We start from the raw sequence: 27,025 nt of genomic DNA on the forward strand, positions 1-27,025 counted from the left end.
TTTAACCTCAAAAACCATCTCCTTTGTATTAAAGCGTAGTTTCCGATGTGTAGAAATAGATAGGGATTTTACAGAAAAAAGATAATAATGATATCTTTTAGGTAACTAAATCTAATTCTTAGAAGTTTAAGAATAATCCATAAATACCTGCGGTAAAACGGACTCGCCAATCGTCACTAAGGAATTCATATTGCATAATCTGCCAAAACGTTCCAACTCCACATGGAAGTGTTATACAGTGTAATAAAAGAGGTACTGCCATTTGAGCTATATGAGAATGTTTAGCATCAAGTAATATCCATAAGCTGAAACAATTTAAAGTTAAAATAAAATTATATTTAATACTAAAGTAATTTAATCTTTTTATTTCATAAAATTTTCAATGAATTGTTTCTACATATAATTGGGCATACCATTTTTCCTGAAAAAAATGAATTTTCTTTTAAATATCGTTTATTGAGTTGTTTTTTCACGAAACTATAATTAAATTTTTTTAAACTTTTTTCCATAAGCACTTAAAGTTTGTGATACTGTGTAGTATTTCTGTAAATTATTTTGTATTATAAAAAAATTATTCGGATGCTTTTATAAGAGTAGCTTCATTTATCTAGCACACATTGAGTAATTAAAACTATTTATTTAATATGATTGTACTCTAAATCTACTTACGAATCACCCTGTTGTATTTTTTTTTTTATACTAAAAACGTTAAATGAAATAAATTTTTTTAATTTAAATTAGGTGTTTCTCAGTAAAACTTAAATAAATTTATACTTATTTGAAGCAAGCCAAATACTTGATTTAAAATAGTATTAATAGAATCAGTATTATCCTCATTATTAACCTCACGAATGAGAAACTTGAGTGTTACATCACCTTTACTTAGTTTTTCTCTGTTTTTTTGCTGACTCCACGAATTTTTGGTTTTTTTGTATCGTTTCGACTTTAAAAATAGTTTTTAGCTACAGGCTTACTACTTTTATTGTTTTGTTATTTGCAGCAATTTTTGTTAGAAAATGAGTAATTGTTTCAAAAGTTTTACTGGACAATTTTTTGCCACGCTGTGCATTGGGACTCGATTATGCGGTAAATGTTGAGGCTCTAAGAACCTCGATTTACACACGCTACTCATAGCTCGTCCTTTGCACTCGTATATGTGTGTATACGTCAAGGTTTTTGCAGAGCCACATAAGGTGGCTTCTAATCACGTTCCCCACGACTACTGTGTCAAAAACTTGTATACACCACTCGTGCTAGAGGTTATGTGACTGATGCGTGTGCGTCAACCGTCCTCCCTGTGCACTTGTATCGTAATGTACTATTTGAGCCTCATTTTTTCCAAACTTATCCATCCTGCTTTTTTTAAACAGTCTCTCTCACCATAATAAACTTACGTACGATATTATTCTCTAGTTAACACATAGTAAGATTAATAATGCTGCCCTGTCTTGCAAGACAATACAGCACTTGTAAAAGGTATGTACTAAAAGTACGTTAAACTTATCAAAGCCTTGTCTTCAACGACCTTCATTCATTTGCCTGTTCTCGTTGATAACAACATATTTGCATTTATCGTTGGTCTAGCAACTAGAACATACGTTATTAAATTGAATGTATGTCATGTCTGTTTTAACATTGTTAGTTAATACATGCCCAAAGTTAACTTCATCTTGACGAGATAAGACAGAAAAATGAACGATATTGCTTACAAGATGCTTTGGTTCTTAAACACATTACTAATAAAAGTAAAAATTATTCACATTTTTGTGCCCTTCCGTGTAGGAAAAGGCCTCCAGATTATCTTTTTCTGACAAACAACAATATATATTAAAAAATCATTATAGAATCAGGTAAAGCATTGTCTAGTGTGACTACAGTTGTGTGCTTTCTGAAAAGTAAATATTTCACACATTCAACATTCTTTTTGACTCAACTTTATTAGGATGTATGGTTTAAGCTCATAATTTACGACGTATTTTACGATTACTTACATAAACAAAGACAGCAAAAATACGGTTAAAAAGTAGTTCACCGTGTCAATTAAAACACTTTATTTGTTTGACAACGCCCTCGAAATTTGGCACTTGTCATTTTATGGATAATTCATTGAATAACATTTTTATATTGTTTAAAGAACTTAATACACTCTATCTATCAATCAAAAATAAGCAACTTGTAGAGTTTTTAATCTTCATTACAACGAATTGGATTACTTTTAATACATTATTTATTTTCTGAAACTCTTAGTCATGATTTAACCATTAAAGGCTTAATTATCATCATCTATTGTAAGAAGGGACAAAATTTTGTAAACAAGATCAAAAAATTTTCGTTAGTACACCATTATTTACCCGGCTAATAATATAGCGGTTCAGGTACTAAGCTTGCTTAGCATCTTGATAGAGGAAATTTGTAAGTTAATCAGTTGAATGCAGCATGAAAATAGCGTAATATAAATTAGTCGAAATATCGACAAGATTCAAAAGTCAGACACAAAGCAGACAAAATTTAGGCTAAGAAGTCTTGGCGAAGAGTTAATGCTTTAGATTTAAGTATTGATTAAAAATAGTGATTTCTCCAATCACTGAAAAAATAAAGGGTCAAAGTAAGTTTGATATTTAATTGAAGCAGAAAAAAAATAGTATAATCAAAACAAAACAATAAAAGAAGACGAAGTATGTGAGCTAAAAGACCATGCAGTGCTTTTAGTGCAATAATTAAATATACCTCACAACACATGTATAAACAACGCAAAACGCTTAATATGTCGTTAGAAATGCTTGAAAGGTGCTTGTAGTGCAGTTAAAAAATCTGGTAGAAAAAAGGATTGTTACGTCCAATCACACACTTCTATAATATACCCTTAACAACCCGTTTTACTTTCCTTCACAGCTTATGCCTTACTTTGAGGTATACACCATCCAAGTAGTTTTTTCTAAGATGTTTTACTCTCTCCCTTTATCACTCATCCTAGTCGCATCTAAAGTACGTGCTATTATACCTTTATGTATATGTATTCATACGTATTCGATATTTGCCTTCGGGGTCTTTGTTTTTTGCTTTTACTATAAATAGATACTGGAAATTCACTTATCTCAAGCCCTGGTGGCAAAATAATAGTCTTATTTAAAGCAAATTTCAACTCATAAACAAACTATAACTTAAGTTATAATTATGAATAATTTTATTATACACATTTTCTACAACCACGTGCAATTTTTCTTTTTTCAGTAAGCTTTCTAAAGTGCAATTAATAGTGGTGTACTCTCACCAAACATTTCATTCCCTGACCACAAATGAGCTATCAATGTCAAATTCCCGTTACTATTTTTTTTTGTCTTTTTTGTAATATAGAAGAAAAAGTGGTATTTTTCCAACAAATGTACTCCAAACACTAATTAGCCATCATTGTTATACTGTCTTCACTTTTTCTATCGTATTTTTTGTAGTTCGGGAGTAAAAGTAGTATTTTTTTTAAAAACACCAATTTTTTCCCCGATCTCTAAGGTCCAGAAAATAGTATCGGATCTCTTTGCGAGTAGGTCATATGGCCAGTCACTGTGCCTTAAGCAGTATGAACGCACATAATTATTGTCATAATAACGGTGACATATCTAACGTACGCTATAAGAAAATCAAAGATAATTAAAATTGCCAATACTGTAGTAAATTAAAACACTCAGCTACTCAATCTCTATCACAGCAAATTTGCCAGCTTAAAAAGGGCAGTTGTCTACCTTCTTAAAACTAAGCCTGTTAAATTAATTAAAACGCAGAAAGCCTGTTGATACTGAGTGCACCAAGAGGGTTACAATCCCTCAAACATACCAAGACTGTTACAAACCGCACTCTTCACAACAAAGCAGTATTAAGAAGCCACTTTTTTCTCAGCCCTATTTAAACAAACACAACTATAACAGAACATATCCTTAACATCAACATCCCCTTACAAGTGGGATGTCTAAGCCATCCTATTCTAGTGAATAGTGGCTCAGAAGTTAACCTTAAAAAAAACGTAATCATAAAAAATTTCATGAGCAGTAAGGGAGAAAAAAATATTTTTAAGGATATTCATTTAACACCTTTATCGAGTGTAGGTAGTTTAAACGTTAAAAGTAGCTGATCGATAAATAAAATTCTTTACCATACGTAATGACTTTTTTATAATGTATGCAAATATTTAAAGCTCCAATATATTAAAGAAAATAAACACTCTTATTTTTCACAACACACACAATTTGATAATAAACTCTATCAAAATCTCTCTGACTTATGGTAATTAAATTGACAAAAATCAGTTCAAGAGCATTTTAATCTATAAGCTGTGTAATAATATACCCTTTGTTTTTGCTAAAGATGCAGGACAACTTTTACTCGTCATTGGTGCTAATATAAACAATAGTAAAGAAGACCATGTACGTCATTATTGTCCATGGGGATGGTCCGACAAAATACACCTACATGGTTTGGATTTGAGTACTTTAAGCACTCTAGAAGAAGAAAGCGTAGAATTATTCGAAATTCAAACAGTGTCTTATATAGTTACAAATGACTTTAAACTACCTTCTAATAGTAGCGTTTGTTCCTAATTCCTGTATAACGCGAAAGCTCGCATAAAATTGTTGGATAATACTTTAACCCTTTGTACAGGGGTGATCTGAATATCTTACAGTTCATTGAAAATAAAAAAGTGTGATAATACCTACTGGAATATGCTGAATACTTCATTCAGTGTGATTAATCTAATAAAAAAGCAAAATGCAGAGTACGTACATATTTTTATTAAATTTTCAACTAATGACATAATCTATCACTCTAACATACAGATAAAAGCAGAGTCACGCACAAGCCAGCATTCGAGCAACACATGTTATCAGAAAATAACTACAAGGTATTGCTTTTTTCTCACGCTACTAGCTTCTTCTTATTAACGTGATGTAACAAACCAATTTTTCGTTTGGGCACGTCGTGAATCCCTTTTCAGGATCTCTCTTTCAAGAGACATTTCTCTAATAGACATGTCGTCTTAAAAATTCATTGGCAAACTAACCTTATCGTCTCTAGCTTCTCAATTCCTGCAAGTTACTTTTGCTCAAAAGCCTCAGCAATCTCAGTTTGATTGAGGGCATCTCTATTCACAGCTACACTGTTGTAATAGGTTCTTTAATTAAACCAAAAAATTCTAAATATGCCTTTAGAATTTTGCAAAATTGTGTCTGCTTATATTAAAGCAACAAATACGTAGTTGAGAAGTTATGCGATGACAACCTCTGAGTAGCAATTGGTAATCACTCCCTAATAGTTACCTTCAGAAGACAAGTATGTGTAAATAAAGAGGATTAAACTAAAACCCTCCCAACATGTCAATCAATTTTGACGACACCAACTACTGGATTTACTTTTCAACAGACAAGATTGTCTGCTTTCTGTGCAAAAAGAAAGGTCATAGTTCAAAGTTTTGTATAAATCCTGATACATCTCCTACAATAAGTCGTAAAAATAACAAGAACGTTATGTTTCCGAGTCTTTCCAGTAGAAAGGTAAAAAAAAAATCAGTCAATAAAAATTTTTCCCCATTAAACCTAGAAGTTAAGAGACCTGCTTCTTCTTATTCATCTCAAACTAGTGTCCATAACATTAAGGTAACAAACTCAAATTTTTCAGATGATTTTATCAAGCCCCAGAAAAAAAAACCAGAACTTACACAGATGAAGTCACTAAAGTCAGTGCACTAATTCCAATGTAACCAGCCCTGGATTACATGAAGAAAAACAGTGCAGATTATTCAGTTGACCTAGATAGTGTCGCTGAATTTCTGGTCAAATCATATGCTTATCCTAAGGTTTTAGAGGTTGCATCGTCGTACACTTGGTCGAACCAGAATGCTTTCTCACCTAAGATCAAATGTATCTGATACTCACTTAAAGATTCATTTAAATAATATCACCAGAAGGTTAGTTAAAAGTGGCAACAATTTCTCTGACTCTCCCAGTGACATCTCAAGTTTTGCTGGTAATAGTGAATTTAACGATGAACTGTAAGTGTGTTTAATTTAAGGAGAAGAGAAAGAAAAAAAAGAAAAAAAGAAAAAACAGAAACAACAACAACAACATATCATCAAATTAAAAATCTTTAAAAGTACTTCACTGGAATACCCTAAGCATCATGACCAAACAAAGAGGCATCCCTTATCCAAGCAAGAATTTTGATGTCATTATCTGTGTTGAGTTCTGGCTCGTTAATAAGGACTCTCTTCATCTACCAGGCTTTCTAACTTTAAAAAAAAGCAGACAGCACAGCAAGGGTGGTGGCATTATACTCTTTATTGGAAAAAACCTAGCTTTTACTGAACTTAAGAACCTTATGTCTCCTGATCAGTCTAAAGAACTCTGTGGTATAAAAGTTACAGATTTTTCTCCTACTGTTGATATACTCATCTGATACAGAGCCCCAGAAACAGTTCTGCATTAAACTCAATTAAATAGCATGGCTCTTAATATAGTAAACACTAATACAATCTTAGTTGGAGATTTCAACTCGTATAACAACACTATATGAAACTGCAACTTAACTTATACAAACGAATCAAGATTAGAAAACTTAATCGATCATTTTGACTTGTCCCTACATAACTGGGATACCTTTACCTTTTCTTATCGAAGAAGAGATTTTAAACCTAACGTTGACTTGGTTTTTTCATCTATTAATCTTTCAAATCAAATTAAAGTACAAGTTTCGGATAATCTACGGGGTTCTGATCACTCACCAATTTTTAAAACCTTGTCTGTTGAAAACTGTCAGTACAGAAGGAGATCTTTTCAATTGCATACAATTAAAACTGACTCGGTTTCAGTCCAGGATAACCTCATTGAATCTCTTGACAGATTTTACAGTTGTGAGTATGATTCTCTTAATCCAGCTAAAATATTTTTTTTTTTACTGATTGATATCTTAGCTGATGCTATCAAGCTGAGGACTCCCACAAAAAACTGAAAAAAAGAAAACTCACTAATACTCAAAAATTCTGTATCTTGGTAGGATTTTGAGTGCTATAGGGCAAAGAGACAGAGAACTGCAGAATGAAAAAAAGTGGAACTTTTTAAAAAATCTCGAAGATTTGATAAATTATTAAAATAAAATTGCAGAAGCAACAAAAATTTTCAAAGAAAAAAAGAAATTATACTTCAGAGAGTTTTCCAGAAGTTTGTCATTCAATATTGATTTAGGGTACGTATGGAAAAAGTTTAAAATTCTAAAGCATAGCTGGGTGAATAGAAATAGCAGTACATAACAGAATGAGCAACTAGATCTCTCCTTTGAGGCCCTATATGAAATTGGCCCTCCCTGGGTAGAAACTAATTAACTCTTTTTTCCTATTTCAGCTCCGTATAACTTCCTTGATAGACCTTTAATTTTGCTGAGTTTAATCTAGCTTTGGAAAATAAAAATGAGAAGTCTTCTCCTGGTATGAATGGATTTGATGGTTTAACAATTAAAAAGTTTCTTTTACAATATAAACTTATTCTACTTGATATTTTTAATGAAATCTATGCTGCAAAAACTTTTCCTGAAGCTTGGAAGCAATCTTATCTGCATTTTATCCCTAAAGCTGACGGGTGAAGTGTTAGACCTACAGCTGTAATATCCTGTTTGGGCTGACTTTTTGAAACTCTTATAAAACACTGTCTGCTATAGTGGGTTGAAGTAATCAACTTGAGTCCAGACAGTCAGCATGAATTAAGGCAGGGACGCTCATGTTCTAATAGCTTAACTTATTTAAAAATGGTAGTAGAAGAGGCTTACCTTGATAACAAGCATGTAGTTTCTGCCTTTCTGGACGTGAGAGCTGCCTTTAACTATGTAAATGTGGATATTTTTCTCCTTGAATTAACAAAAATTCGCTGCTCTGATAGTGTTGTTGAATTTGTCAAGCTTATTACTCTCACTAGATTTATTTATGCTGACCATCTTAATGACAAATTTAGAACAACTTATAAAGGAATTCTACAGGGTGGGACTCTCAGCCCTTTGCTCTATGTTATTTGTGTGGTATCTATTCTTTAACATTTAAGCAAAGTTGTGTGTGTCTCTTAATTTGCAGACGATATAGCCATTAATTTTCAGTCTAGTTCTACCCCATAGGCCAAAAACAGCATTGAAAAAGTGGTAAATCAAATTAGTAAATATTTATGCTTACTTGGCTAAGAATTAAATGCGGGAAAAACTACATTGTTCCAATAAAAATTATATCTTACCCAGTCATATTAATATAAAAATACAGAATGATATAATTGTTTCAAGCTCCACTGTTCAATTTTTAGGTTTCCAATTTGACTATAAACTCATCATTCACTCCTCATGTTAATCATCTAACTGCAAAATGTAAAAAAGCACTAAACATATTTAGATTTCTGTGTGAACCTGGTGGGGTTCAAATCCTGAAACACTTATTAGTCTATAAAAAAGCTACATTCATTTAATGTTAGACTACAGCTGCATCATTTACCATTTTACCAACTTAAGAAAGACTGAACAAATCCAAAAAGTACAAAATGTAGCTATAAGAGCAGCTTTAGGTAACGGAATCAGCATCCCTACTAATCTTCTCCTTGCTAAGTCTAAGCCTGTATTATTAAATGATGGATCTAGATTCCTGTATGATAATTATCTGGCTAAAGTACTGTCTAAGACTAATTTCCTAACCAGTTATGTACACACCTTCCTAAAAAAGCTGCCAAAGACCTATAGTCTGTAAAATCAAAGTATTTGTAATATTCTACAATTTAAAAAATTAATGATTAAGGATTCCGATTACAACCCCTACTATTATGCTTTTAATGTTATTAGTGATAGTATCACTTTCAACTTTTAACTAGATAGTAAGCTTAAAGATTCGTCTGACCCTACCCACCTTCTTAATAATTTTCTGAATAAAGAGGATGTCTGAGTGGTAATAAGTGGATTAGTGCCTCTGTTTATTCCTCCTCCCTCAATATATTAAAGAAACGTAGCTTTCCCAAATCAATATCTATATTTTCTACTGAATCTTCAGCACTTTATAGTGCTTCAAATATAATTGCTGGAAAAAAAATAGTTAATACTGCTATTTTTTAAACTCCTTGAGAGCCTTACTAAGTCTTTCCTCTAATAAAATTAATGTCAAAAGCAACAAATATACTATGGAGTGTAAAAATAAGTACCTACGACTTATAATAGATAATCCAATCCACTTGGTGAAATTTTATTGAATTCCAGTTCATATAGGAATTGAAGATAATGAGATTGCTGACAAATTAGCCAAAGCAGCAACTTCTGCCACTGATATTTCAGAAGTTGCAAACATGAACCCCTTCACAGACTTTAAAGAGATTTTTAAAGGGAACATGCATAGTTTGACCAAAACCACCTTGCTACTTCAAGAAAAAACTAAGGGTAAAAAATATTTTGATATATTATTTATACAGACATATTATTACCGTGGTACAGTAGACACAAATATAATCGATCCTACATTGTAACTGTAAATAAATGCAGGGCCAATCACTATGATTTGGTGGCGTAACTACATTAAATTGGAATAACTAGAGATGCTCTATGCAAATACGATTATACTAGTGAAAATATTAATCATGTACGGTGGCAATGTCATCCTTACAATCACAATTGTAGGAAATATTGTTAAGAATCTTAGTAGAATTAACATTTTTCTGCCTTGCACAGTAGATGTATTTTTGTCTTTACTTAACAGCAAAGCGTGTTTTTAAATGCACAAATTTTTGCTTAAGTGTAATCTTAATGTATAAATTCGATATTTTTAGTAATTTTAAGACTTGCTGAATTGTATAAAATAATGTACTTTTACTATATTTTATAATTATTTCAGTCTTACGTAAGGCTGAAATGGGCCTTAAAGCCTCAAATGCTCAATAAAAAAAAAAAAAATCATTCACTCTTAATGTATAATGCACGAAAGCCTTAACGTTATAGTATCTAATACTAAAAATCTTAAAATCCAGGATACAGAGGCCAGTAAGCCTTACCAACAAATTTTTTCAGTACTTAACCTTTAGAACAAAGAACTTACTAATTTAATAAATAGTGATCATCTCGAAAAATCAAAAAAAACCTACTTGTTAGGTTTCATAAAAAAAAGTACAGATAGATTTTCTTTGTCCGGTAACAAATTACCGAGTACTAATTTAACCACTCACCAAGTAAAAACAACAGATGAAGACCCAGTGATTTTCAAACAGTTCAAGTATCCTCACAGTTTCACGGATATAATTAATAAACAAGTACAAGAACTACTATATGATGGTCTTATAAAGCCATACAATTTACCCTACAGTAGTCCTCTTTTAATCGTCAATAAAAAGTTTGACTCTTCCGGTAAACCAAGAAATATATTGGTTTAAAACTTCAGGGTGCTGAATAAAAAGACAACCTGAAGTACTTTTTCTTTCGTGGATATCAACGTTATTCTGGATTAGATCGAGAAGGGCAGGTATTATTTTATCTTAAATTTGGCTTCTAGGTTCCACCAAATTAAAATGGACCCCCAGGATTTGCATAAAACAGCTTTTAGCACTCCATACGGCCACTAAAAATTTCTGCACATACTATTTGGACTAAGAAATGCCTCAGCAACATTTAAGCGATTACTCAATACATTATTACAAAGGCTACAAAAAGTTATATTATTCGTTCATTTAGACAAAATTGTCATACACTCCAACTCATCGCAAGGCCACCACAAGATATTTAATACGTTAGGAGAAAGATTAATGAGGGCTAGAGTTGAATTGCAAGTGAAAAAGTGAGAATGTAAAAGAAAATCAGGAATCTGTTTAGGCCATGCAGTAAGCAAGAAAGTCCTCAAACCAGACAAGAAAAATAAAGGCAGTAAAAAACTTCCTCCACCAAACACTCGAAAAAATGTGAGGTAGTTTTTAAGTTATACTAGATATTACCACAAAATCATTAAAAACTTTACCAAGATAGCAAAACCACTCACTTAATTACTTAAAAAAATACTGAATTTGTTTATACTGATAAAACGCAAACAGCTTTTAAAAATCGAGTTATATTTCATGCAATGTACCAGCACTGCAGTTCCTCAGCTTAACCAAGCCCTATCATATAACGACCGATGACTCTCGATACTCCATAGGACATGCCATAGGTGGTGTTCTTACGGGGTGAGGTTGGCAGAGACAGATCGATAGCTTTTACATGTTAAGTACTTCGTGGACCAGAACTCAACTATGAGGTACACTCAAAAAAAGGATTAGTGATAATAAGTAGTATCAAAGCCTCTAGAACAAGTGTATATATGAGAGTCATGTAACAATCGTTATACATTACCAACCACTGGTTTGATTAAAAACAATCGCAATACAAGTGTCATTAAATGATGTTTTAAGTTATCTGAATATAAATATGAGAACATATACAAACCAGAAAGGCTTAACTTAGATGCAATGCTCTTTCCCGTAATCTATTCAGAAAAATCAACATAGTAAGAATGAGAGCTCGTAAATAACTACAGTTGTTGTATATCAGTGCCCAAGTCAATTATAATGTTTTTTTTTTACTGTGGGCGCAAGTACAATTCTGTGTCCGCTGGCACATTTCGCACCTAGTAATTCACTTTGGATATCAGGGCAGAAAAGTACTTGCAGTTGGACTTTGTGCCCGTCGTAAAAAAGTGAATCAATTGTCACTACAGAAAAATTAAGAATCGTACGATAAATCACTAGACAAAGCAGAGCTTGCATAACGAAGGTTCGAGTGAGTAGAGATACTAATGCGCATCTTGGAGCCCTAATTTCCTCAAAAAGTTTGAAAGGTGGCCATCCTACCGCAAAGAAAACATATTCTAACCTACAGAAATATGACGACTCAATCAATTATAAATAGAATACCTTAAAATTTTTCCCGTTATTTATATTTCTCCTGACGGCATTTGAAAAATAGAGTTATAAGCTACAACACATGTATATTAATAATACCTGACACTTTCGAGTCAAGTCCCACAACATAAGTCTTAGTGGACGTGCTACCTAAAAAAGGTGTAATGAGAAAATAGACCACGCTCTTTGTATATGTTAAGAAAACTCTTTATTCCTAATATTCGTAGCAAAAACCATACACTTTACATTACAGATACCTAAGCAATCAATTATAAAACGCAGATTTGATGATATCTGCTTGACCAAAAGAAAACATACGGATAATTAAGAATGGGCAGAAGTACTGAGCTTAAGAGACAAGGTATACAGTCATTTAAGAATACAAATACTAGTATGCACAGGTAAAATATGCACTAGACAAATAAGACAGAATATTTTATGACTTATACTAATTGTCTCTTGGAGACCACAAAGGCGTCTTTAAAACCTATAACCGTATAAAAAAAGTAATACTAAGAATAGTTAAAGGAATATATACAACGTCACATCCAACAATGCTTGAAGTGTTGTTAGGAGTGTTACGGGCGACCCTCGGAAGATGTAAAAACATACTTGGAGCACAACAGATGTTTCATGTATAATTATAAGCTTATATTTTAATCTTACACGAAGTGCCTTAGAAATATTAGTGGGAACTGCTTAAAATAGGATCGATAATAATTATATAAATTAAAATTGAATGCTTATGACAGATTATTCCTCTGCTGTTTTATTGCGATATTCTTGTATTCACTGCTGTAGCTGTTATTTAACTTGATAAACTATTACCCTTGTTGTTATTTATGCTCGACACAATATTAATTATGCAGTAAATGTAATACGAATGTAAGCACATGCACAAATTAAAAGGTTGTACCTACATAGAACACTTTATACAGTTATACTCTAACCTATAGATTTGTTCGCAAGACCTGGATTGTGCGACCCCGGGTTGCCTGGAATACTAATATAGATTAACAACGGCTGTGTATTGTTGGTAAGGAAAAGTTGGTATTGGGCACTGAACTTTGGTCCCTAAATATACCTTGTTACTGGTATTAAATTAGCGAAAATGTCGGTAATTTTCAAGAGAACTCAAACAAGCTTGAAAAACGTATTTTGTAGAGACTAAAACAATGCTAAACAATTGTAATAGAATCAAACAAACAATATTTTTCTCTAAGGCTCCATAAAAGTAACAAAAATTTAAAATCATGGTTTTTAGCGACAGAAACGTACGAAAAGCCTCAAAAATAAAAAAAGCAGTGAAAAGTAAGTGCTTGGGTATCCAAGTAAGAAGTTACACTTCTATAAAATTATATGATAGATAATATCATTATAAAAATAAATATACCTCCTATGAAACGATATTATGTACAAAGGTAGTGCAATTATCGTTAAAATAAGTATACCTGCGTCAGTTAGGTATAGTTTTAATAAATATTTTAATACTTAGTAACTGAACAATGATAGACAATATATTATGGCACAATACAATACAAATAATATGAGGGCTGGCCAGTATAAGACTAGGCACTTTCATCCAGTCTTCCGATGGTTTCAAAACAGCTTTCTAAGAAAGTAAAAAATACCCTAATAAAATAGCAGATCGTTTAACTGTACCCTTTTTCATATGTTAAATTTAAAAAATTTGGAAGTTAACATGTTACCTTATAGAAAAATCACTTTAAATGCAGCTCCCATTTTCGGTGTGTATGGAAGATTATTACTTGATAAACCTATTTTATTTTCAAATAGATCTATTTTTTTTTTTTTTTAATAGCAATAAAAAAGAGGTCAAGTAGGCGTTAAAACATGTATGTAAGTTCATCCCTTTGAGAAAAATAATTTCCAGCGTTGCAGCATATATTTGCGCTTCTCCCACATCACTGAATTTTGTTCATAATTACAAAGATGAAGTGTGGAATACAAAAACACAATAAAAATCAATTATTGTTTTTATAAAGTACAGAAACTTATTTATTTTAAAAGTGTTACATGAATGATAAATATAAGTAATAAAATGGATTATGAAATGAAGTAATAGGTTTTTTTATGTTGAAACGGTTTTCTAGAATGGTCTAATCATGCCTTTGCAGAATTTTTCAAATAGTTTACCGACTCTGACGACCAATGGGATAAAAGGGTCAAAAAACCTATGTTAAATTTTAACACCTGTGTACAAAAAAGTACTCATTTTACCTCATTGCTCCATAAGTCATGGAAACCACATGACAAGATTACATTTTTGTTCAATAACAGTTCTTCAAGCGTTAAAACTACTTTTAACTGCTCTTTGTTTTCCATACCATTTGCCTTGGGATTCATAGGATACGAGTGTATTCATAGTATCAATGACTCCAACGGTACTACTATGTTTCTGGTAAGAGTCGACGATTGCAACACACCAGACTCTAACATTGCGACATGTCAACAGTATTTTTAACTTCTTCAGTTAAATGATAACACAGATAAATCGATTGTACAATGTAAAGTAGAAGTACAGCGTCAAATACAAAAGGTGTTGCTGGATTAGTAATGTCTCTAGAGTGGCTGGAGTTTAAGAAAGTTATGTTTCATAAGTAAGCTAGCCATTCTGTGAGATAGCATACAACTACGACATCCTTGTATTTAATGCGCACATAATCCAAGGATTACGCTGAGGCCTAATCATTATAACGCCTGTTATCTTTGCTGGTACCCTCATTGCAGATAGATTCTGCAGTAGCACTAGCCGCTTAGATCCTAACAATTCATGGTCTAAAGTTAATGCATATGAAACTTCAAAAATTCTTTTTACGCATATAAAGAACAAGGCTTCTTAGATTCTGATAAAGTGCACTTTTATTTTGACACTATTTGGCCTGTATCGAATAAGGATTGTTAGGTTGTTGGATTATTGGTTATAAGTTTGACGTTAATCTTAAAGGAGAGCATAGCAATTGGGAACACTTTCCTTAAGACGACTGTAAAGTTTCTTGTAATAGTATCTTACTTAAAGGCACTGCAAAAAGTCAGTTTATTCGCAACAAAATCAAAACCCTGATAGCAGATCTAGATATTTTTACATATAATAGCTTAAAATTCGTTCACATAAAAAAAACACGTTAGGACTTAACGATGTAACTTATATTGTGATATCATCACCCGAAGTTGCAATTCAGAACGTGAAACCCTTAAAACAGCCCTCTGTCTTGCCCAACACCCTTGAAATGAGTTAGTATTTAACATAATAAAGGACCTGCGAACATTGCCGTTATGGCTAGAGAACTTGCGCACCTAACGTAGTGTACTCCTGTTGTGGTAACAATGAAACAAGACAAAAGCTATCAGCCAGCACTAAGAGTAAAAAGGGGAGAAAAAATATATTTCTGGATGCTAAAAACACATTTACTGAAAGGCCACGGCATACGTGTAAATTGTACCGATATTATCCCAGTGATTTTAAAGACAAATAATGCTTGAGTAAGGTTATCACCAAAAGCAACCCTCGCAAAGGCACCAGCGATACTAAAACCTATAACAAATTTTTTCTGGGACGGCGCTAGTCCCTTGGATCTCGTTATTATGGGCATTAACAAGGAGACAAATTCAAAGTGGCTACGTAAGAGTGCTAGGTTTTTGGTCGATTACCAAGCATTGCTAAATAGCGTTGCCAGAGACAAGTCAACAGACAATATATCCCGTATTATGTCTGTACACTATGAAACCTTTTTTACAATTATTTTTCTATTAAAACTGTAGCATTAACAGTCAAGAATTATTAGTAAAGTTTTGTTAAGTTCAGCTTCCTGAGTGCTGACCTTATAGCCATGATATTCTGCATTAATTTAATTAAATCCTTGTCATTTAGAATTTCCGTACTTGATGTATCCTCCACACCTCCCATATCAAAAATCAAGCTCAACTTAATTCATAGGATATTAGGGCCTGCTATTCCCTATCAGGACCAGAAGGAGTCAAGTTAAATCTGAACTATCAAGACACGTTGACAGTGGAAAATAAAGCAAAGGAACCAATGACCATCTTTGATAATTTATACAAGTAAACGGTTAATTTCATTAATATTTCCTGAATACCTCAACGAACCTTTAAAGATTAAAATCGGCTACTTCAATAACCTGCTTGTAGTGGATATCATTTAAGGTTTTTCTAGAGACTATTATAAGATAGTTGTTATTTTAAAACATGAGCTTACGCTTAGAAGAGCAAGAATAGATATAAACGTTGTATTGCAAAATCTATTATATAAAAATGTGGCTGATTTCGTGGCAGAAGCCACTTAGAAAGTTTTCTAATTAGTTTTATTGACACTCAAATGGTTTTTGCCCTGCACATGCATAGCTCTTGTAAAATTTGTCTGTTAAGTTATCTGCAAAAAAAAAGTTTATATCTATGATTTCTAGAACTCAAGAGTAATATGAGGACTCTTTCTAATGTAGCATATAAAAATGTACAAGAACTGTAAAAATATCTTATGAGTTGGAAGATGAGCATGACGTTATGGAATTTGTATGCTAGCTTGCAAAATTCATACTATGGTAATGACTGTGCACCTCTGCTAGGTAAAAATCATTTCTTAAATTGAATACCTTTAAGTGATCTAAAAAGTTCCTAACAAAATATGTCATTATAACATGCTTCAATATATGTGAGGCTAGAAAGTAGGTTGCATACCAATTTTCTACAAACGCATCAGTTTATTGCTAAGTTATTTATAGGTGTATCAATCAGTATAGTCCAATTATTTGCAATATCTAGAAACTCGTGAAAAATTTGTAAGGTTAGTTTATGACTCTGCTAGCATCAGTTCATTTCCAACCATAATAAGTAAGGGTTGAAGTCACAGCTGGTAAAAAAAAAAAAAAAAAAAAAAATGACCAGATAATTGAAAAAAGCTTCTGGAGAAGAATGAAAACAAAGATACAAAAATTAAAGAAACAAAACCTGTCGGAAAATTAAAAAATAACAAATGTCAAATTATTTGAGAAATACAGTATTTGATAAGCTTGATGAGTATCAAAAAATTTGACTCCCGATGATAACAATAGAAACTAGAAACTTTTGATGAAAAACCTTGTAATTAAATATTTAACAGAAAACAGTCTAGTTCCAAAAGTAATGGTTGTAACAAAATAAAAAAATAAAACTATATTATAATAGTGATAATAGAGTATTTCAGGATACACAATATTCCAAAAAAGTGGGTAATGATTATGTGCGCAATAAATTAACTAGGTTTTTACTAAATGCAAACGATGAAAAAGTAAATGTACTTTTTTCAAAGCACCTTTTACCTGGCAACAATAACCACAAAACTAAATACACGAAAATTCACACCTTGAATTTTATTTTAATAAACTAACCTTCAAAAATGAAGAGACCAAAGTATCATTTAGTTTACAGAGATAGCTGATATTCTACAAAATAATTGTCACAATTTTTCGAAGAAAATTGATGTTGTAAATTTGAAGTAAAAGTGGCTCGAAAAATTTGGCTTAAAAGTCACTGATATGACAGCCAATCTGGCATTCGAGCTCCCAAGATTAGATACTACTTGCGTTCATCGCAACCAAGTCTTAAAATTAATGTGTGCTTTTTATATTTCAAATTGAATAAGAAATTGTTACTTTAACATGAAATGTGTTAATGTTTATAGTAATGACAATAATAGGACGGAGCTGTAAAAGTGTATTATATAATATTTTATCTCAAGAATAAGATGTTTCACGGGATCAATTTGTAAGTCATCAGTGCTTTGCTAAGCTTGTTTTGTTAATTCACTTATATGTTTATTTAATGAATGTAAATTAATAAAATAAAACAAACCATAAAATATTTTACACTTATACTTCTATTACTCTATGTAGCTGACAAAATCAGCTTCGCGCAAAAAAAATAGCCACTTTGAAAAATTACTGATTTAGAATAATCATTACTGTGGAACAAAATGTGACTCTAAGTCATTAAAGTTGGTGGCCAAACTGAAGGTCTTTTTAACAAAAATCAACAACATTTTTTTAACATGACAACGATGGTCATTTACATTCGGACACATTTTTCGTACTTTACTTCACATACATGACAGACAAACTTTCACATATTTCACCTAACAAATATAATCTTGGTTTATCCGGAACATCCTCCCCCCCCGTGTACACATTAGGTTTGTACCATGCATTAAAACTAAATAATGTAGTAGAAGTACAAGTAGTTCCATAAAGTGGAACAATTTAAACTTAAAATCATATTAAATTAAATATCCTTTATTTTATAAGTGGGGCCATTTAATTCGTAGACAACAAATTGACTGTAAAAGGTAAAGTTTTTCATTCGAAAACTTAAAATAATCGAAGACAATTGCCTCACAGCTAAACCTCCGCAATAAAACTCTACGGTTCTTATCTCGTGCCCCTAAGACCTACAGAGTATATGCTTACAATAACTCTCAGACTTTTGGTGATACTACAGCTTACACAAACGACCCCTTTCAATCGTCAGTGTTGAAATGACCGTCCTTGCAAACTCTTTTTAATTTTTTTAATAAAATTAAAGTTTCCAATATTTAATTCGTATGTCAACAGCTATCAATTATTCTTACTAATATGTGTTTTAAACTACAATCCATCGTAAATCAGAGATTCCTTTGTGAGTATTACTGCCAGTCAAGCCACATATTGATGTCACTTTCGATCTCCCTGTCCAAGTGCCAACCTCATCGAAACGAAAGAGAACTTTTCTTGAAATAACCATTTAAATTAAAATACTTTAAGAAAATTAGGATAACACAAGTGTGGAAAGATTTCACTATGATTTGTTAAGCTACAGAAAAAATAAACATATTCTTTTGTCACTACTAAATGTGTCACAATCGTATCACATTTATACTACAAAATCATGCATTCAAACCTCATTTCCATTTAAAATATTTTATCATATGTCCTTAACAATCGCCACCTAACGACAAATGTTTATTTTAACTATACTGAACTAAAAACAAAAAAAAATTAAGTAACAGGCAAACGTTAAGTTTTAGAAAATATCAACAACCGTTATGCTAAGCCTACAAGAGAAGACTTTGCTTGCATAACGTTAACTAAATACGGCTTCTCAACAAGGAAATCTCAGCCTCCCTCACTGGAAGGTTTGTCTCGCCAGCACTTTCAGAACTTAACTGCTCGAAAAGTGCATCCCTACCGTCACGATCTGGGTTGATTTCAGAATAAACTTCCGGGTCCTTTACTGCTCGGGGAGCACTCTCCTGCTGTCATGAACCCGGTGTCCTGCATCACGTGACCACCGACTAGCTTGGCATTTCTGCCATGCGTTGTTCAACCACGCTCATGGTGAATCACCTGTCAGTGACACGGCTAACGAGACTGTCATATTTAAAAGCAAATCTGATTCAATCTCAATGCTCATAAGCCGATAACTTTTAGTTTACATTTCAGTTGTATATTGCATGGTTAAACTTGTTTGAATAAAGTAAAAGTTCAATACTCCCACTCAAGCCTATAATATATTCAGTTACTCTAAATCTACTTTCGTTATTTAAGAGGAATAACAAAATTGCACGAGAAAAAACAAAATCGCATAAGTAACATGTAATTGAGCTTCCGCTACATAACTTAAAGACGTAGGAGATGCAATACAACACATTACACTATCACATAGTCAATATAATAATGTTATTCGTGCGACTGACCCACTACTTAACGTCTGCAAAATAAAGACAGACTTAAGCGTAGTATGCACAACCTGAATGCAGTTACAGTCGTATGACTTACGGAAAGAAAAGAACGTAGCACGTTGAAACACATTGTCACTAACAAATAAAAAAAAATCAGGTAGACGAGGACACGGCATGCGGGTCTGCATTGCTGCTTAGCAGAACCAGGACAACGAGAAGATGGCCTGTGCAAACGCACTGCCAGTTAGGCAGAACCAGTACGACGAGCCAGTGAGCACACAGCCTATTAACAGGACCATGACGACAAAAAGATGGCGTGCGTGAACGCATGCCAATTAATCAGGTCCAGGATAATGTGTTAGCACTGAATCTTGCCAGTTTCTCTGCTCCTCACGTAAATACAGAAATTTTTTTTTTTTTTTTAAATAGAAATGTTATTTCAATTTACTTCAACCTTTTTCCTTTTACTTGACATTTGTTTAAAGTCATTGAAAATATTCAAACCTAATAAAAATGTGTCCTGTGTAATGTAAAACATTGTAATTATTTTATAGTCATTTAAGGTTTACAAACTTGTTGCAATTTCTCTTTTGCTTGTAATTTTTGTAGTAAACAAATGAAATAAAAATTATCTGATTAAATGTAAAAAATAAGTTATAAAAAAAAGACCATATGTATTCAGTAAAACTTTTGTAGTCAAATGCACGTTAAAATCAAATTCTTACGTTCTTTTGTGATGGATAAAATTATTTACATAAGTTCTTCATATCTTTTTTTAATAACTCTGGCTTACTTTCAAGGTTCTAATGTTTAACTGTTAGAATTATCAAGTAAACTGTTGAACACTCAGTTATTGTCGTACTTAAGACGACCAATTTTTTTTTTGTCAACCATGACTTACGTTCTGACCACACCATTACTACTTTTATAAAACAATTTACTAAAAGGTAAACTACGATTAAGGGAAGTCTTTAGAAATATTTAAAATAAAAAAGTATAAAGTAAAAATATGAATAAGTAAGAAAATTTACTGCAATGTAAAGCAATGGTGCATTGTATTTGTCAATTTTCTTTTTCTTTTCTGTACTGTCTTTTTCTTATATAATTAAATTATTTAATATTATTCGAAGTTGACATGAGCGTACAAGAATCATGTTGCACATTCACCATACTATTAAACTGCAGCCATGATTAATCTAACTAAACAGCAGCATGTTGCACCATTCAGTATAATGAACCCTTTGCAAAAAAAAAAGACTGGAAGCAATAAGTAACAAGAAACCTAACTCCAATTTTTTGACATAATGAAAACTTGGTGGAGGAGAAGTATGCAACTCATATAACTCACACTTGGTCTACGTAAAAATTTCCAATGCCTGGCTGATTTAATTTAACCACGACTTATAAAGAAGATTCAAACTTCTATCATGAGAAACTTCTAAGTTATAGAGCTCCTGGTTAAGATAATGTGTATAAAAAGTTGTCTACACTCACAGTACAACCAGTTCTCATCAGATTTTAAAAGTTCAGTACCTTATCCTATTCGCATAGAGACTTGCTTCCTTAGTGCACAAGTTGTACGGTGTTGTATCGTTTTCCTGGTTAAATGTAAGTTAGTTTATAAAATCTTTTTTCTCCATCACCTCACCCAAAAATCGTTGGGCACAACTATTTTATTGGTGATCCTTGTACTCGTGCTCAACTGTATAGAAACACCATCGGTCTGGGCAACATTGCTGACGTCTGATGTTAGCTAGCGCAAACTGATACATTATGAGCGTCTCTTCTGGACAAAAGAAAATCGTTGCTGACAGGATGACGAAGAACTTCGTTGCGTTTTAAGCCACTGAGGCAGAATCCAAGATAAGGAGTAAAAATGATTGAGCAACCGCATAGGGTTAAGATCAGATTGATAGATTTCCCTGATTTCCATGTGCTGGATAATGAAGACCTCTTTTTCTGTCAATAGAAACCAAATGTTAGCAGACGGAATTGGTCAACACTGCCAGTTTTTCAAGTTCCTGCTGTATCAATCCCATGCTATAGGTCTAAAGCCTTGGGCTTAATACATATCTTACATGTCGCGATGTAACAGTACCATACATAAAAATATGCAGTTGAATTTGACTTTAATTTTACAATGGTGTATAAATCATAGCGTATTGTTTATTTTAAAATAAACGTTAATAAATTTGAAAAATTCTTTTATATCTATTGACCACTCAGAATTCAAAAATTGTGTATAATTATTCTTTTTAAATGGGTAAGTATCAAAAAATTATACAAATAAAGGGTGTAATATTTTTAATTCAATAATAATCAAACGTGAATTCTGAGTAGGGGTGCATAATTCATCAGTTTTTATGACCAAACGGGTATACACAGGAATCATCAGTGTTTTAATGCGTACTCATACCTATGCAAACCTCTGGTAGATTATTAACGAAAAGTCAAAAAAGTATAAAACAGTGTCTGTAATAGTTGCCCATTCAGAGCACAAACTGTCTATGTATAGTCAGTCAAGTAAGATAGAATCCATGCGCACAGTAAGTCAGAGAAGCCGAGGTCACTTAGCTTTTCGACAAAAAAGCTGTATATTTACGAGAATCAAAAAAATTAACGAATTTAACGGGCCAGCTCTATATCCTCTTACTTTTTAAGAGCAGACGTATTAAGATGTTGAAGGAAAAATTTTCTTTCTTTTACTACTAAGAAAACATCGGGTATTATTTTCCACTAAATAACCTTATCTTATTTATTTCTTATGCAGTACTTCACCAATGAATAAAACCAGCTTATTTATGTAGAACATTTAGTTAAACATTATAAAGTCAGTGTGCAAGTTTGTTTTGATAATGACCCAAATTTATTTCAAATCTATCTAATTATTATTTTAACAAAAGTTCTCATAATTTCATATCACTTTTGGTTTAAATTTTTCAAGGTACTTGTCCATAACAGATTTTCAGACATATTAGCTTCCCTTGATGAGTTTTGTTTTGCTAAAGTGAGAATCCTATTTTGAGATTAACTGGCCAAGTTTTAGAAGATAACTAAACTTGTGCAAAAAATTTTATTACATTACAAAACGGCAATAATAAACATTTTTACTGTAGCACTACACTACAAGATATACACTAACTTTCAATCCTACATTTCATGCTTTTGACATCTTTTTCTTACCGTTACATGGTCAGCATTTCTTTACATTAATTATTTCGTTAGTTTTAAAGTCACTCTTATTACTAAATTTATTGTCAGCATACTGACTAAAAAGCATCGTGGTACTTTCCAGGTTGTAACTATTACTGTATCTAGAAAGCATTTCACGTCTGGTTGACCAATAATAATAAATTTTACCAAAAAAAAGCTTTAGCTAAATCTTATGAGCCGTTTTAAGGGTCCGAAAAAAGTTTCAAATGCACAATCAATATAGACGAAAAACCTTATATTTTAGGGCATTACTGTGTATAACAATAATCATCCATTCAAAATCATTATTTAACCATAGCAGTAACAGCCTCTTTGACGTATAACGAATAATCATACAGTTATAAATATCTTTAAGTATAAGAAGACAAAATTAAAAATTTAGTTACTAATCTAAATAAGCAAGTTTCTTAAAATCTACTTTACTATGCACATAAAAAAAAAAAGAACACGTAAAAATACACTCATTGAGCCATTATATTTATCTATTCACTACAGCAAAACAATAAGCGAAATCAATTATTGTAGAACTCATGTTATCAAAGTTAAAATGTTCAGCAAAAAACAGGAAAATCAGTCTCAAAGGTTATACTAAGCCAACATACATATGTAAGAAACAAAGAATAAGTAAAGACCAGAGCAAAGACTAAATATACTTAGAGAAAGCAGTGAATACTGAAAGAAATTTTATAACAAGAATGTAAAGGTGACATAAAAGAAACTGTATGAAACCATAAACGTCTAACAGTATAGATATTTTAGAAATATTTTGCATATAAAAACGAATATTATGAAAACTAAGATTTCCTCTTTATTCTATTTAAGACTTCAGAACTTTTTGTATAAGTTGTTAGTTTTCGTGTGTCTAAATTTCTATTTATGTTATTGTTGACCTATGTAATAAACATTATTTTGGATTATTCATGCCTGCATTTATTAACTTCTTGCTCAAGAATCACCGCTCCCTTAATCTCAAGGCTCTGCGGACAATGTATAAAATGGATGTACAAAGCCAACTTTTAGTTCCTGTGTATAACGCAATCATCGTGCTTACACAGATAGAAGCTTAAGTGTCTCCAACTTCTGCGAATTTATCGCAATCTGTTACTTTATGCTATTATATAGACAGTGCAACTTATCAGACCTATTCACTGAGTTCCTTACCGACTTAGCCATGCAAGAAAAATTTCCAGAACTAGTGTAAACAACACGTACGTCTTAGTTTTACTGAACCCAGTTCCAGAAAATTGCTATTGTTCTCTGTTTTGCAGATTTATTCTCATGATCTAAGAATTGCTCGTAAAATTGTTGCAACACCCCTGTTTAAGACATCCTTGTCAAGCATTGTATAAGACAGTGGATTACCTATTATTTTGAAATCCTCTCATCAAAGCTATCAAATAAGAAGTACATCAAGAAAAAAATACAGTATGAACCTTCCGAATGCCAAATTGCGTCAAAACAAAAATATAGTAAGACAAATCATAAGCGTATTATAAAGATAACCTTAAGGCAAGTTTGAATTATGTGAAACCATCTTTAAATACAACACAAAGGTATCTTAAGAATAACAAAATAACACTTTTTAAATAATTGTCTATAAAATACAATCTGTATATTCGTGCATGCAATTTTGTACTTAAAAGAATTTATGTACTATATGATTTGATGTTACAAAGTCCTGCACCCTTGCCCCAAACAGTTTTTTACGAGTACTGAGACTAATCAGTTGCATCGCATAGCAGTAGATGCTCTAGAAACTACCACGTGCATTAGCTTACTTTGCTATGTACATTACCTTACCACTCTCATTTTTGGAGCCTGCCATGCGCATTAGTTTGCTAAGTACACTGTTTTATTATGCTTTTTACCTCGGCACGTTAATTTCTTTACCATGCACATTGCTTTACTACGCACATTGCCTTACTTATTGGCAGATCCTCCTTAATCAACCCTGTGTATTGCTGCACGACGCATGGATCATTGCATACTGATACGGGTTATATAATATAAATGTTGTATTTAAATATTTGCTGCAAGTTTTTTCTTAGAAAGTTCTATACATAAATATATATAGTTTCTCAGAACATTTTGACCTTGGTTCGAAAACGTACAAAGACTAGATGCACTCTAAAGAGATCCTCCAAATTATACCACACGTACTGCTTTGATCAGCAATGAATTTTTTGTTATCTAGCACGCACATAGCTTTTAAATAAACCCAACAAAAAAGATTCAAAAATATTGTCATATGTATATATACATTAATATATGTATAAATTCATTTGAGTTTGAAAAATGTTAAGATCGATGAATATGATTTAACATTTCTATGTTACTCTGCCATAAGGGATTTATTTAACGTTACATTTCATACTTATTGAGTATTTCCAGTATGGATTTTATTGGTTTTTTTAATTATTTTTTAGGTTAAATCAGTAATTAATTAAATAATAGGTAATAAACAATTTTAAAAAATTTATACAGTGGAGAGTTTTAAAGAGATATAAAAACTGTTGTAAATGCGACATATTCCATCTAACAGAATCAAAAAAACAACGAGAATCAGAAAGTAACATAACGTTTAATGAAAACTGATAATAACTGTAAAAATATACAATGTTGTGCGTGTAAATAAAGAAGTAGAGGACAATTAAATAAAATAAATGAAAATTAGATTTTGGACTTCAAAAATCAAGACTCGATACAGTGCCATTCTACAAAAAAACTACAAAAAAATAAGATTTCTAAGCATATATTTAAAACCTTTCTTTTTAGTTTTGACTACTTCTTATGTCAATAAAACGTTTGTTTGATTAAAAATTTCCGAGGGCTCGAAGTAGTTAGAGTGCTTCGAGCATCTCTAGACCAAACACATGTTCTTGCTTCAAGTGCCCCAAGCACTCCAATCACTCCACGAGCTTAGAACTGCGTAATCCGAAAAGCTTGTTAATTCCAATTATGCTAAGGCTCTTTAAAAAAAGGAAACTACACAAAGTAGCTTTGTAACATTAAATGAAGTACATTTCGAAGAATTAATTGTGATAAATGTACTACAAAAAATAGAAAAAACTTTTTAATGTCCCAAAAATTTGTCGATTTTAAGAGATTTACAGATATAACAATTACATTCTACCAGTAAAAGCATCACAGTAGCTGTACTTGTAATAATTTTGGCTTGCAAAGAATGTAATACAGAATCATCATTCGTTGAATGAATCATGTCTACGTGACCTTATCTGACACGTCACTCATGCTGTCATCAACGCCAATACTATTTTACGAGAAAATCAAAGATAGGCCACCATCGTGACACTCATGTCTTAAATTTTGTATAGTTAATTTAAATTTATAGAAAATAGCAGCACTATGGTGTTAACTTAAAGTATATTGAAATAGAAAACTACACATAACTTGTAATAGTTTTCATCAGAGCATTTTTCTAAAAGCATTTTAATGATACGATAAAACCAATGCAATCAAATAATTTTACAAATTCACAATAAAATAATCTTAAAACCTCGTATTTTTATTATGCTAAATTATGTGGAATAAGATACGGTAAATTTTTTTTCAATACAAACTTATAATAAAAAAATCGATGACAAAACATAATTAGTCTTACTACGGTTGTCCTAGATGTTTTTTTGTGACATAGAGAATTTGTAAGAAAAAATTTGTTTAAAAATGCAGCATAAAGACCATGCCAGTGCATACATTAAGAACTTTTGTATGCACTTTATGTTTCATTATACAACAATGCATTGTTACTTTAATTTAAAAAGAAGCCTAATGTTTAAAAAAGTAGCTAACTTGAATTAACTGTTTTTTTAAAAATTATACTTTATTTTTTTGCTAATGAAAGACAATTTTATTATTTATGTGGACAGTCTATGAGTGATACGTCTGTAATCTATTGTTTGAGCTTATTGCTTTAAAGTAATAAGGATCCACATTATCCTTAAAATACTTAATAGTGCCAGCTACAGTTTTGTTCTATGTAACTTATCATAATAGGCACCTACTGAGGGCTACATGGTATGTGGGTATCAACAAATTTTCTGCTCCTAACGGGCAATTTTTGAAAAAGCGATAGAACGTGACCGACTAACATATGCACAATTCTTTGCTAGCTCAGAGGTATTATCACAAATTGTCAATACTTTATGTAATA

The 27,025-nt window shown here is 31.9% G+C and overlaps 1 protein-coding gene across 1 annotated transcript in view; it reads right to left on the bottom strand.

Moving 5' to 3' along the window:
* LOC106644845 (uncharacterized) overlaps nucleotides 1-27,025 on the bottom strand; it is a 2,208,360-nt gene that overhangs the window by 702,171 nt on the left and 1,479,164 nt on the right. Inside the window, exon 38 of the mRNA XM_089592443.1 lies at nucleotides 148-305. Coding sequence (XP_089448569.1) covers nucleotides 148-305 — 158 coding nt within the window. The remainder of the gene's footprint in view (nucleotides 1-147; nucleotides 306-27,025) is intronic.

Source organism: Copidosoma floridanum, unplaced genomic scaffold (genome assembly GCF_036245765.1).
Source record: "Copidosoma floridanum isolate Cflo_tuat_1 unplaced genomic scaffold, Cflo_Japanese_pri ptg000017l, whole genome shotgun sequence".
Taxonomy (NCBI): Eukaryota; Metazoa; Arthropoda; class Insecta; order Hymenoptera; family Encyrtidae; genus Copidosoma; species Copidosoma floridanum.